General features: G+C 43.6%; 1 protein-coding gene across 8 annotated transcripts in view; it reads right to left on the reverse strand.

Moving 5' to 3' along the window:
- Positions 1 to 662: 662 nt before the first annotated feature.
- Positions 663 to 13,115, reverse strand: part of puf60b (poly-U binding splicing factor b) — a 43,016-nt gene continuing 30,563 nt past the window's right edge. For 7 of the 8 annotated variants that reach the window (XM_060931907.1, XM_060931924.1, XM_060931882.1 and 4 more), the window contains 5 exons: positions 10,248 to 10,461; positions 9,782 to 9,972; positions 5,010 to 5,127; positions 4,647 to 4,915; positions 663 to 1,398 (listed from right to left, as the gene is read on the reverse strand). In XM_060931907.1, coding sequence (XP_060787890.1) covers positions 1,099 to 1,398; positions 4,647 to 4,915; positions 5,010 to 5,127; positions 9,782 to 9,972; positions 10,248 to 10,461 — 1,092 coding nt within the window. In that variant the 3' untranslated portion in view covers positions 663 to 1,098. The remainder of the gene's footprint in view (positions 1,399 to 4,646; positions 4,916 to 5,009; positions 5,128 to 9,781; positions 9,973 to 10,247; positions 10,462 to 13,115) is intronic. The other variant, XM_060931890.1, reaches the window with a different exon arrangement.

Raw genomic sequence — 13,115 nt, forward strand, 5'->3', positions numbered from 1 at the left:
CATCCTCAACATTCTCCTTCCCACATGCTCTGCGTCTCTTCTCAGGATGTGCCCGTACCATCTCAGTCTCATCTCTCTTAGCTTCATTCCCAAGCTCTGTCCCTCATCCTGTCCAACGTCCCATCACAAACCTTACCATCCTCAACTCCGCCACCTCCAACTTTGCCTCCTGTCTCTTCGTTAAGGGTACGGTCTCCAACCCATACATCACAGCTGGCCTCACTACTGTCTTATACATCTTACCTTTCACTTTTGCTGGGACTTTCCTATCACAAATGACTCCTGAACTCCTTCTCCAACTGCTCCACCCTGCCTGCACTCTCTTTCTCACCTCACTATTGCAGCCCCCATTTTCCTGCACAGTGGACCCCAGTACTTGAATTCACCGACTTTCTTTACGTCTACATCAGTGATTTTATACAAGTGTGGAAAATAATTACACATTAACTGTCCAGAGTGATTTTCTTGACAGACCAAGTCAGTGGACCCAGTCTCAGAGCCTCTGCTCACCTTACCATCACTGATCACCTTCAAAAACAAAATCCAATTCTGATGTTTAAACCCAAAATATTCAGCTGGCAGTCCAGGCTTGTTTACACCACAATAACCCAAGCAGTACATTTACAAAGGCAACTAGTCAAACTCTCAAAACACAGTCAAGATGGCATATTTGAAGAATTTATTGTTTGGTAAATTCAGAACCAATGACTCCAATACAATGTTTAGAACTTCAACAGAACATTAGTGATGGAAAAAAATGTGTGGGTTTTTTTTTGTTTGTTTTTGTTTAGTTTAAAAAAATTGATTAGGGGTCAGAGCGTGAGAGAACAATGGAACCAAACTGACAAATCAGAAAACAAATTTGCAAACAAACAAAAAAAGAGAAAATCTTTCACAGTAGGTGATGACCCAAAAAAAAAAAAAAAAAATTCCATTAAGCACAAATATTTTCTAAGCCAAATCCCACCAATGGGATTGTCCTCAATATTATTGACCACAATAAAAAAAATAATTACAAGTTTAAAAGAATTCCAAAACTCGAGCAGCAGAGATGAAGGCTGAATGAGTTTGAACAGGTGGACAGAGAGTTGGTCAGTTTTATGCCGAAAGGTCGCTTTTATTGAAACGCTCCTGATCGTAGACCTCAGCCACGACCTTGCGACCCGCAAACCACCGGTTGTTCAGGGCCTGGATGGCCTTATTCATTTCGCCGCTATCAGAGAACTCTACAAAGATCTTAACGATGATCTCAGCATCATCTTCCTCGCCTTGACGTTCTTGGTAGATGATAACCCGGTTCACGGCTCCAAACTTCCCGCACTCCTCCGTTACCTCCCCCTCCAGGTCATCGTCGATGTCTTCTGGGCCCACCATGTTGCGCAACACCATCACTGTAGACTATAGATCAGAAACAGAGAGGATTAAGTAAAGGTTCAATTCAAAGGCAGCGACGTATTTTATCTACACCATTTCGTATCACTGTCTGCTGCACTTCACATGAATGTTCATCTCCATCTGGGGGGGGGTTCCACATACAAGATAAACGGTCAGAAACAGGGGTACAGGAGGAGTCTATTTCTGTCCCTCATGGTACAAGCTACACTAATGTACCACACAGGGCACAATAGTGGTACTTATGGTAACTGTGTGTACCTTTTAAAGTGCATATCCTGGACCAAATTCTTTTTTTTTTTTTTTTAATATGAAAGTACGTCCCTTTACACACTCATCCAGAAGGGTAATTTTGCACAAGGCCATCTGTCTACAGCAGAAAAAAATAAAATAACAAAACGCGTCTGGAAAAATCCCAAGGGAGTCTGGAGCCAGATTCGTGACGTTACCTGCGGAAGCGCCAGCAGGCTGCACGAGCTCTGCACGGTTTCAGTGCACAGCCTGTGTAGACCAAGCGCTCCCATTTCTCTCTCATTGCCCGGTCTTTTGGGAAACGATGAGTGCTAATCCCATCAAGATTGGTGTTGCTACACCCTCCTACGATACATCTGTTAACCATTTTAATAATTACGCGATAACGTTGAAGAAATTTGCAGAAAACCACCAGGTCGTTTTCTCATAAACAAACCAGCGCTGACGTAGGATTCAGAGGGAGGCGTCCCGCACGCGACGTCACGAAAATCAATGTTTCCCGGGAAATCCAAATGCCAAGTTTTTTCAGAGGCGGACCAATTCGCCTCAAATGGCTTGATTTCAACTGAATTTTTCTGGTATTGCGCAAGGGAAAAAAATTGCACAAAATGTGACAGATATTTGACCAAAGTTTAATATAAAATAGGAGAATTACATTGAGCTCACTCCTGAATTTACCCGTGATATGCACTTTAACGGACAAAAAGGTATACCTGTTCCTACGCAGTATATCAAGGGTACTGCCCCAAGTAAGGTAAAAACAGTCACTATGGACCCTTTTCACGTGACGTCACGACAAACGCGGCCGCCATTTTGGACGTGTACTACCAGTAGTTTACCACAGCCAGCATTGAGGAACGGCAGCAAAGAAAGTGTTTATTTTCAGCAAGACTTCCATCATGCCACTATATTGTTGTGCACCTGGATGTAGTAACCATCAACAAACAAGGCAAGGTTTATCATTTTATCGGATCCCGACGGAGAAGATGGATAGCGGCCATTAACAGGAAAGATTGGCAGCCCTCGGCATACCAGCGCTTGTGCAGTGACCACTTTGTTGGAGGTAAGACGAATAAAATTAGCCAGAAAAGGCATTACATTGCTGTTAACATTCTGTGGCGGCGAGTGTGTAACCAAATAGGCTGAAATAACCCATTGTAACCTCTTTGTTCTTCTGTAGTAGCTATTAGCTAACGACATTAGCTAGCGTTGTGTTCCTTTGCTGTTGGTAGACTGTAGGACAGATCAGAGGCAGTGTCCTACAAACAGCGCTTAATTTGAGGGGGAGAAAGCCGGAGCGCGCTCCGGAACCTCGGGCGTTGGCTCCGGCAGCTATTTACACTGGATCCAGTGATCCGACACCTCTCTTGACTATGTAACAAAAAAAAAAAAAACGATTGTCTTTAGGCTTGCCATCCTTCCACTTGCGAGTGGTAAGTGATCTGCGCTGGGATCACACACACAGCGGCTCAGTCCCGAATCGTGGCTCGTGCGCTTCACTCGCGCGCTCTGTGAGCTGCGCAGGGCCGGAGTGCGCACCCTCCAGAGGGCACTCGCTGTTCAGGGCGGAGTGATTTGGAGCGCAGGATGCCTGCGGAGCCGAGCGTATCCGTGTATTGGTGTTGCTGTGTGCAGACGAATCGTGTATTGGTGTTGCTGTGTGCACACTAATCGCTTTTAAAAACGTTAATCTGATGATCCGCTGATACGGTCTAATGTAAACATGGGCTAAGTGTTCAAAACAAGAGGAACATGTATTTGTCTCTTAAATCCAGGCCGTACCCTGTAATCTCTAACAGCGGTTGGAGAAAGTAATGGCAAATAGCGAGTGCACAAACCATAGAAGGTAAACTGTACACAGCGCCAGGGCAGTGTGATGGTATGTCTACTTTTAGATTGTGTTAGCTTATCAATGAACACACTCGTCACTCGACGAGTTTCACGTCTTTACGACGGATACTTAAATGTGTGTTAGGTATTATTGTTGCAGTCTAAGCAGTCATTGTAGCAGCTAGATGAGCGAGAACCGAAAGGGTCTGTGCCATAAACCGTTATTTCTGTACGGCGTTGCTAATGTGTCGTTACTGTTATTATTTCTGCCTCTGCTCGTCCTGTAAATGCCCTACGTCGCTGGATAGCGAAGGTGTTTTCTGCATCTCGCTCCTTTTTCTTGTATGTTCTCCGTTTGTCGCCTTCCTCGCATTCAAACCAATTCGAGCCGAAGTCCGCTACATGTCCAAAATGGTGGTCGCGTTTACTAAGGTCACGTGACTGAAAAGGGTCTATACAAATAGTACTGATTCACTGACATGAGGTGAAAAGACTGAATCTTCAGTGTACTTTCATTTATTTACCAAACTCGTTCTGCATCGATGCAGAAGTGATCATTTTGCCGTTCAACAAAGCCCAAGTCCAAAACCGCAAGACTGAGATAGAAAAAGCCTCAAGCTTTTGCACACTGAGCAGGTGTGAAGTGAAGTCATGGTCTGTTCAACAAAACAAACAGTTAAAAGTTCATCAAAATGATTGAACAAGTGAAAGCTGCCTTATTGCTGTCACTGTAGCTGCTGCGCAAACAGCAACACCTTCAGTTCCCTGATGCTAAATGTGAACATGCACCCAGAGCACATGCTCTCACTCTGCCCTTTGAAACGAGTCATCTAGAACCAGTAGTGGGGGGGGGAGACAAGGAACCACACACCCCACAAGACAGGGTTTGCCCAAATATTTGGCATCATTACGCACAGAAAACGTGGCGCTGTTTCAGCCAAACAATTCGGCACAACTCTACAGATGCCACAAACGTGTCAACAGGCTTTATGATGAGGATTTTCAAAGCAATATGCTAAAAGAAAATCAAGTACCGTAATATTTTCCATTTAAATCCTGATCAAATATAGAAAGCTAAAAATATATTAAAAAGAAAAAGGCTTTTTCATCCTGCCTGCACCAAGTTTATTTATTCCCACCCATGCCCTAGTTTGGAGCAGCTCTTGACTCACCCCCGAGTGTGTGACTGAGGGGCTACTCTCGCTGCTTCTGCTCTGCTCCTGCTCGTTCATGCTCCTTTTCTCCGCAGCATCTGCACGAGCTTCGTCTTTCTCCTGCTGCTTCTCCTGTACCTCCCTCTTAACCTCGGGCTGGTGCTGAGTCGTGCTGGTTGGTGTTCCTGTGGATGCGGCACTGGATGTGATGGGTGGCGACGCCAGCACAGGGTTAACCAGGCCCACCTGGGGCACCACGGGCATAGTCGGCCGAACAGGAGTGACACCTTGGAAAGTGGAAGGGGAACGTGAGGTGGAGGTATACGAAAAAGAGTCGAAACATGTAGTTATTTTTCTCTACTGATCAATCAGGTGTCAGACCTGTGATTAAGCCTGGGGCCTGGGCTGCCAGCACAGCCTGAGGGAGTCCCATTTGTTGGTTGAGGAGCTGAGCCGGAGATGCCAAGGAGCCCAGTACGGATGCCCCTGCGACAGCCTCCTAAACAATACGTCACGCACACAGGGGGAACACAAAAGACACAGAACTATTGAAAAATGTCATGAAATCAGATTGTTTAAATTACCAAAACAATGCATTAACATAAGCATGTGGATACATTAACAATATATTACTATAAATACAGAGGTGATTATAGGAAATCACTCACGCTGATTGGTCGAGAAATGCGGACTATTTCTCGATAATCACCTCGGCAAAATGGCGTCCAATCACTTTGTCACCGTAAGTGAGGAAGAATTACAAATGAGGCCAAGAAAAAAAAAAAAAAAAAAAAAATTGTTTCCTATTACATCTTGAAAAAAAAAAAAATAGGGTAGGTAGGTCGGTCTTTTTTTTTTTAAGATATTTTTTTTGGGCTTTTTTGCACCTTTTTTATTGGATAGGACAGTGTAGAGACAGGAAATGAGCGGGAGAGAGAGAGACGGGAAGGGATTGGGAAATGACCTCGGGCCGGAATCGAACCCGGGTCGCCCACATTCATGGTATGGCGCCTTAACCACCTGAGCCACGACGCCCCCTAGGTCGGTCTTTTTATCTTATTTTTTATCACACAAAATACCGGGTAGGTAGGTAGTTTTTTTTTTTAAAATAAATTTTAGGTGTGGGACAAACAGTGGCACATAGTGGGGAAGTGTCATTCTGTGACTCAACCATCCAGAACCAGGCCTAAGAAAACCAGTGAAGCTTGTGGAATACAGGATTCGGAGCCCATGGATAAAATATGGAGTGCTCGGACGCTTAAAGGAACTATAAACATAACTACAACAAATTTTGAACCTTAACTTTATTAGGAACGCTATGTTGTGAACTTGTATGTTTAATATGAATACAAAGAACATCGTGATACCGATACCGCCGTTAGCCTGGGCGCTGTGTGTATACTGTTTGCATGACTCGTCCAGCGGAGGATGATAATGTTTGTAGAGTTCTTTTACAGTTGAAAACTTATAAAATGAACTTATTGTCTTACAATCTTCCGTGTGGTCGCAACCGATCAGGGTAATCGAGAACACTTCGTCGGCCGCCATGATGCCTAGCGTTGTGTACAACACAAGCCGGAGTTTCCCGGAAAGAGGTCATGACGTCAGATTGAGGCCGTGAGAAATCAATGAGTGTTTCTTGTCCGATATATGCGTTTTAGAATTAGTCACTTGTCAGATCGACAATATTATGCAAATCGTAATACAGATATTTTTTTTTTCAAAATTTATTGTTGGTCAGCGAAAATACATTTTTTTTTTAAACATCTAACAAAAAAGTCTAGGGTCGGGGCATTTTTTAAACGGTCGGTCGGGTAACCGGAAACAAACAATTATTTTTTCTTGGCCTGATGAAAGAAAATGCTGTTCCTAAAAGCACTGAAGATGCTTCAAAGTTTGGCCTAAAACTATTTAAAGGTAAAGTGGAGTTGTGATTTATTTTATCCATTTCAAAACGAGGCGGCACGGTGGTGTAGTGGTTAGCGCTGTCGCCTCACAGCAAGAAGGTCCGGGTTTGAGCCCCGGGGCCGGCGAGGGCCTTTCTGTGTGGAGTTTGCATGTTCTCCCCGTGTCCGTGTGGGTTTCCTCCGGGTGCTCCGGTTTCCCCCACAGTCCAAAGACATGCAGGTTAGGTTAACTGGTGACTCTAAATTGACCGTAGGTGTGAATGTGAGTGTGAATGGTTGTCTGTGTCTATGTGTCAGCCCTGTGATGACCTGGCGACTTGTCCAGGGTGTACCCCGCCTTTCGTCCATAGTCAGCTGGGATAGGCTCCAGCTTGCCTGCGACCCTGTAGAACAGGATAAAGCGGCTACAGATAATGAGATGAGATTTCAAAACGAAGTATTTGTGACTCGGCATAGAGAAGTGACTAGTTTGCGCTGCACCGTTATTACATTTGCATACCGCTTTTGAAGTCTGAAATACTTTTTTTTTTTTTTTTTTAAATCAAATCACCTGTGTATTTATACTAAAACAATTATCCACCTCAGGCTCAGTGAAGATCGGTGAATAATAACCTCAATTTTGTCTCAGTTATTATTATATATTCACTTCACCTTCGCAAATAACTTAACATAAACATACCCTGCCAAATGAGGATACAGGAAATAGCACAAAACATAACAGTACACTTTCAATTTAGTCCTGAAAGGGAAACTGAAGGCAAATTTATCATCAAAATTCTATTCATCTCATTTTATTAAATATCGGAATGCATTTCTGACAGCTATTTTGTCGCTGCTATAGCAAGTTCTGAGTGTTTGAAATGCGCTCTGTAATACATCAGTCCGTATGTCAAAGCAATGGCCGTAAACAAGATTCGCTCAGACCTGTGTAGGGCCAATGATTTTCTGCTATCGCGGAAAAAGGACGGACATTACGGAATTTTTATAGTGAAACAGATTTTTGGAAATAATGTTTTTTTTAGTACATCTGCGCTTGTATTCATTTTTTCAACATTGCTCGCGTTTCAAAGTGTAACTGCCGCAGAAGGCTTCTGCGTAACTGCCACTAACACCCGAGCAGACATGCCTTTCCGGTCAAGGCAGCTTTGTCGGTGATTGTGATTGGCTTGTGGCACACCTAGCCAGCCAATGAGCTGCTCGTTTACAGATTCGCTCCCCGCGTCCCAACCAGGATGGCGACCGCGAAAAAGAAACGAATGCCATATGGTTGCCAGCGGCAAGTGTGGATGTTGAGCGCTCCTTTTCCATGCATAAATATCATCTAAATGACAAAAGATTCAGTCTCACAGAGACCAACACTAAACAACTTGTGATGCTCTGTCATAATGGCGATATCGAGCAGCGTTTCTAGGTACTCTGAGAGCGCTCAGTGGTTGATCTGCAAAGAATATTCAGGACTGTCATTAATCAAAGTTAAACTATTCTAGTCTGTTTGAGAGCGTGTTCTGTGCTTTGTTAGGAAACACTGTTTCAGGAGTTTGTGGTGTACTAAAAAAGATGGATATAGAGTAATATTTTTAAACAGTCAGTTATGAGTATTGTCATTACAGGCTCAGTAAATATTACTGAATATTAATTTACCCCTATTAATTTATCAGTACTCAATATTATATTGAGATTATATACGCTATTATATTGCATATATTATATATGAGATGGGGTTTTAGTTAACGGTGATCCTAGTTTCTTGATTTATGTTATCAGTATGTCAAAGTATTTTGAGTTCTCAATCTGTGATCCCACTTTAATTTTTTTTTTTTTTATAAATGCAATTTATCAGCCTACTGTCAGTGTAATTGTTTTATTATACACGTTTTAATGAATGACTTCTTCATGCAAAGGACCATTTGTGTCTAGAGATGCGATACTTTGAAACCCAAGTAAAATTATGCCAGCCAGAATTACTAAATTGGAGCCAAACAGAACAATTTTGAACTGAAATTGTGAAACGGAATTTTTCATTGTCCGAAACGGAAAAAAGCCAGATTTTGAAACGGAAAGTCATTGGCTCTACCTGTGTGAGACATCGTAGGACGGAAGTAAAACGTACAGCGGAAATCAAAGTGACCGACATCTGCCAACGTTGCCAAAAGACGCACGCACCCTCTTTCAAACGCTGACGTAATCGAGCCGGAAGTTTTCCATGTCCGAAATCGCTCCCTACTCACTATATCGTGCGGACGCCATTTTGCAGTGCTGTCCGAAACCTGAGTGAGGATTATGTAGGAAATGCACTCAGTACAATCTGGATTTATCACAAAAATAAATGCATGTATTTATTATTTTGAAAACCCACCAGCCGCCTGATCTGGCACGTTTTAATTGGGCGACAGTAATGACGTAAATACCAGCGCGACGGACGAGTCCTTATCCTGTCGTCTTTCCAACTCTCCTCTACTCCACGCTGGTTGGAAGTCGTATGGAATAATCTCCATCACTGATGAAGCCGGCAAATCTTGAAATTAATCTAAAATGGAATGATGTGGCGATCTGGCTGCTGTGTGAACTGTTTTCAAAATGGCGGCGCTGACACTTGACGTTTGAAGTCTCGTGAAGATCGAGCGGATAAGCGACGCCTGCTGTGGGCCAAACAAACTACATTCAACACGGCTAAAAACCGAAAAGGCCGATCAGTGTAATATGCCGATACGAGTCATGATATAAGGTTAATAAAACCGAAAACGTAATTAAGAAATAAAGCAAGTTTAAAAATGACTTCAGTTCCCCTTTAATAAAATGAAAAAAACTGCTTGTCTAAAATCCCTTGCGGAAACCATAACGTTTACACAAGACAGACATTTCTGTGGACTTGTTTTCGACGCAAACAGAGTCTGTGCACACTTTAGTGCACCTTTCAAGCAGGAATACAGAGTCAAGGTGAGAGTAATTTCCAGATTACTAATGCGAGACTGGAGAAAGGGGTGGGGGTTTAAAAGGATTAAAAAAAAAAAAACCCACACACTCCTGTCAATCAGCCCAGATTTTTATGTCCATTAGCTTATCCTCCATTTTTAACGTGGAGGAAAAAAGCAAGTGTTCTTTTTGGACAATAACCCGTACCAGTGTACTGAGATGTTAAAATGCAGAACTCTTAGACAAAAAAAAAAAAAAAAAAAAAAACGCATGAAGGTTGGCAGGCCTGCTCACAGCAGCACCTGCCTCTTTAGCAGAGCTGCGATCCCTCACCTGGGCTGTGATTTTAGCAGTGGCGGCGGCAGCAGCCACGGCCGCAGCAGGTGGCAAACCTCCAGGGGTCGTCGGGGTCAGCAGGGGCATGGGAGGGGTCACAGCCTTTCCAACCCTCAGGTACTGACCTCCCAGGTCAAACAGGTTCATGGAGGACACGGCGTCTATTGCTGACTGAGGCTTTTCATATTCTGCCCACATAGACAGGAAAATCAAAGTCACACTATCGAATCAAGACAACAAACAATATGAAGATGCATCAATTACTGCATTATAATCGACTAGGATTACAACCAAAAACACCAGCATGTGTGACTGCATCACGTTATTTGTACAAATAGGCAAACCATATGCCAGTTACAGAAATGATTCACACTGAGAAATGAGAATATTTTTCCTGAACAGCCAGTCAGAGGAACGGCACACCTCTCTGACTACTGAAGATCAGATTAGCCTTTGAGCTCACCGATGAAGCAGTAGCCTTTGTGCTTCCCTGTGGTGTGCTCTCGGGCAAGCATGCAAGCTTTAATCTTGCCGAAGGCCTCAAAGACGCTCTTGATGTCGTCGTCTGACAGGTCCGGATGCACCGAGGCTACATAGATGCGATTGTATGCGCGCGCCTCCTCTGCCAGCTGGTCAATGATGGGCTGCGCCTGTCCGATGTTACCTGGCCGCCCCACCTACAGCATATATACCAGCACAGGGGCGACTGAGCACCAGTGTATGAAGATGAGCTTGTGAGGGTAGAACGGTGTTGTCTGTGCATGTGTGCGCGCACTATCTGAAAACGTACATCTTAGATCACTGGTTAACACCCGATTTCACAATCGGACAGAACCTTGAGTCAGAAAACAAGTGTGTTGAACTACCGAAACATTTTTCGAACACTGTTTACCGGTATAGAATAAGCCTATAATTTATTTTATTTTTTCTTCGGTGTAGTTTGAGTGTTTTTGTCCACCGGTGGTGGTGTAGCTCCAGACCCAGTTTTGGGCATCGGTTCCCTCCAGGCCTTGGTTCGCTGTGGGCGATGCCTGTGCTCCTAGCTATGGACTGCAGTGAGCTCGTTGCTCATTTTAACATCGTGGTTGTCCAGCACTCTGTGCTTTAGTGCTTGGCGTGATGTTCCGAGCGATGTTGCTCAGTGCAGTTGGTTTGGGACATACCAGCGCTCTGCGTGGCAGTGCGCCTGTGCTCGCTTTGTGGATCCATGGCGTGGTGTTCCAAGTGATGTTGCCCGGGACTTGTTTTCGTGGGACTGTGGCTGCTACACCATTGGAATGACATCCTGACCTCTATTTGGTGGACTTTTTTTTTCTCCCCCCAATTGTAAAGCGACCTTGGGTTTTGAGAAAGGCGTTATATAAATCATGGATGCAAACGGCGCGCCTTTTGGCGGATGCCGCCTTTTTCACGGCTGTCTGGGGGACTTGCGTGAATCGTGCAGATCCGATGAGGTTTTTTTTTTTGGGGGGGGGGGGGGGGGGGGGGGGGGGCGTTGGAGTGTCCGATTATAATTTCATCAAAGTAAATTCTGTATTAAAATTACTAAATAAGCAAATGCCATTACAGTCCATGAAACATAGGAAGTATAAGTATGAGAAGAAAACAGTAAATCAGAAAGCTGCGCACGTAAAGCCAATTGGCTGCGCACCATTATCTGCTGCTGGCTGCACTTCACTGCACGCACAAGGATTTCCATCAGTCCAACGTAAGTTACATAATTGGCTTTACGTGCGCAGCTTTCTGATTTACTGTTTTCTTCTCATACTTATACTTCCTATGTTTCATGGACTGTAATGGCATTTGCTTATTTAGTAATTTTAATACAGAATTTACTTTGATGAAATTATAAATCAGACACTCCAACCCCCCCCAAAAAAAACAACTCATCGGATCTGCACGATTCACACAAGTCCCCCAGACAGCTGTGAAAAAGGCGGCATCCGCCAAAAGGCGCGCCGTTTGCATCCATGATAAATTGAACTAATTATTATAATAAACATTTTCCCTTCTTTCCTCAGAAGTGGCTATGGTTCCCATAACAAGAACCAAAAATCAGATAACCATCGTCATTTTCTAAATACGGATGTGATCATGGAAAATTGCGTGCTATGATTGGCTGAGAGATTCTGACTGTCTTGAAAATCACCTTGAGCAACTCGGCGGCCAATCGCTTTGTCACCGTAAGTGAGGAAGAATTACAAATTCTGAAAGAAAATGCTGTTCCGAAAAGCACTAAAAATGCTACCAAGTTTGGTCTAAAACTATTCAAAGGTAAGGTGGAGTTGTGATTTATTTTATCCCTTTCAAAACAAAAAGTATTTTATGCGAGTCGGCATAGATAAGTGGCACAAGTCTGCGCTGCACCGTTATTACATTCGCATGCCGCTTTTGAAGTTTGAAATAAATTATTAAATCACTTGTGTATTTGTACACAATTATCTGCCTCAGGCTGAGTGAATAACCTCGACTGCGTCTTTATTATTCACGTCACCTTTGGTGAATCCTTGTTAAATATAACGACTGGGTATTCCCCTAAATGTCAATAAGGTGTTAAACTAATAACTATCATCTAGCACACCAGTCAGCCTTTAACACTAGTTCTCCAACTCTATCTCGTGCAAACCCACTGACGTTTAAAAATTTAAAAAATTATCGTGGTATGCTTGTGTTCCTAAACGTTCCAGTGAGTGTAACGGTCAGCTGCAGCCTGTGTAGTGTCTGTGCTGCAGGTGGGGCGGCCAAGCGACAGCAGCCAGGCACAGCCCATCATCAGCACACTGTGGCCTGAGAGCAGCACGAGTATATGTCACGCACCCGGTGTCTGCAGTACCTACAGAAACAGGGCTCCAAAACAAAGCACAACAGCAGTGTGGCCAGTAGTGCACACAAATCCACACCGTCAGCAAGGACACACTCATTCACACACACACAAACAGCAACACTCCCAACTGACTCACTCCAAATTCACACCGAACACATCCTATAAGCCCTGAAGCTGTAAAAACCCGTTCAATCCACACCTGATGCACTTCACGTGCACCACCCACACAACAGCATGCTTCATTTTTATCAAGAAAACTTCCAAATTTGGCAACGAAACACAAAATGTGACGTACAGGTCAGTAGCTTTATGGATTTCACTTTTGTGCACGATGGGAAAATTTTCAAAACACCATGTAAAATAAGAATAGGGTGACACATGGATTAAAGTGCATATTCTGGACCAATTTCGTGTTTTTTTTTTTTTTTATATGAAAGTATGTCCCTTTACTCATCCAGAAAGGTAATTTTGCACAAGGCCATCTGTCTACAGCAGAAAAAAAAAAAA

Source organism: Neoarius graeffei, chromosome 1 (genome assembly GCF_027579695.1).
Source record: "Neoarius graeffei isolate fNeoGra1 chromosome 1, fNeoGra1.pri, whole genome shotgun sequence".
NCBI classification, from domain to species: domain Eukaryota; kingdom Metazoa; phylum Chordata; class Actinopteri; order Siluriformes; family Ariidae; genus Neoarius; species Neoarius graeffei.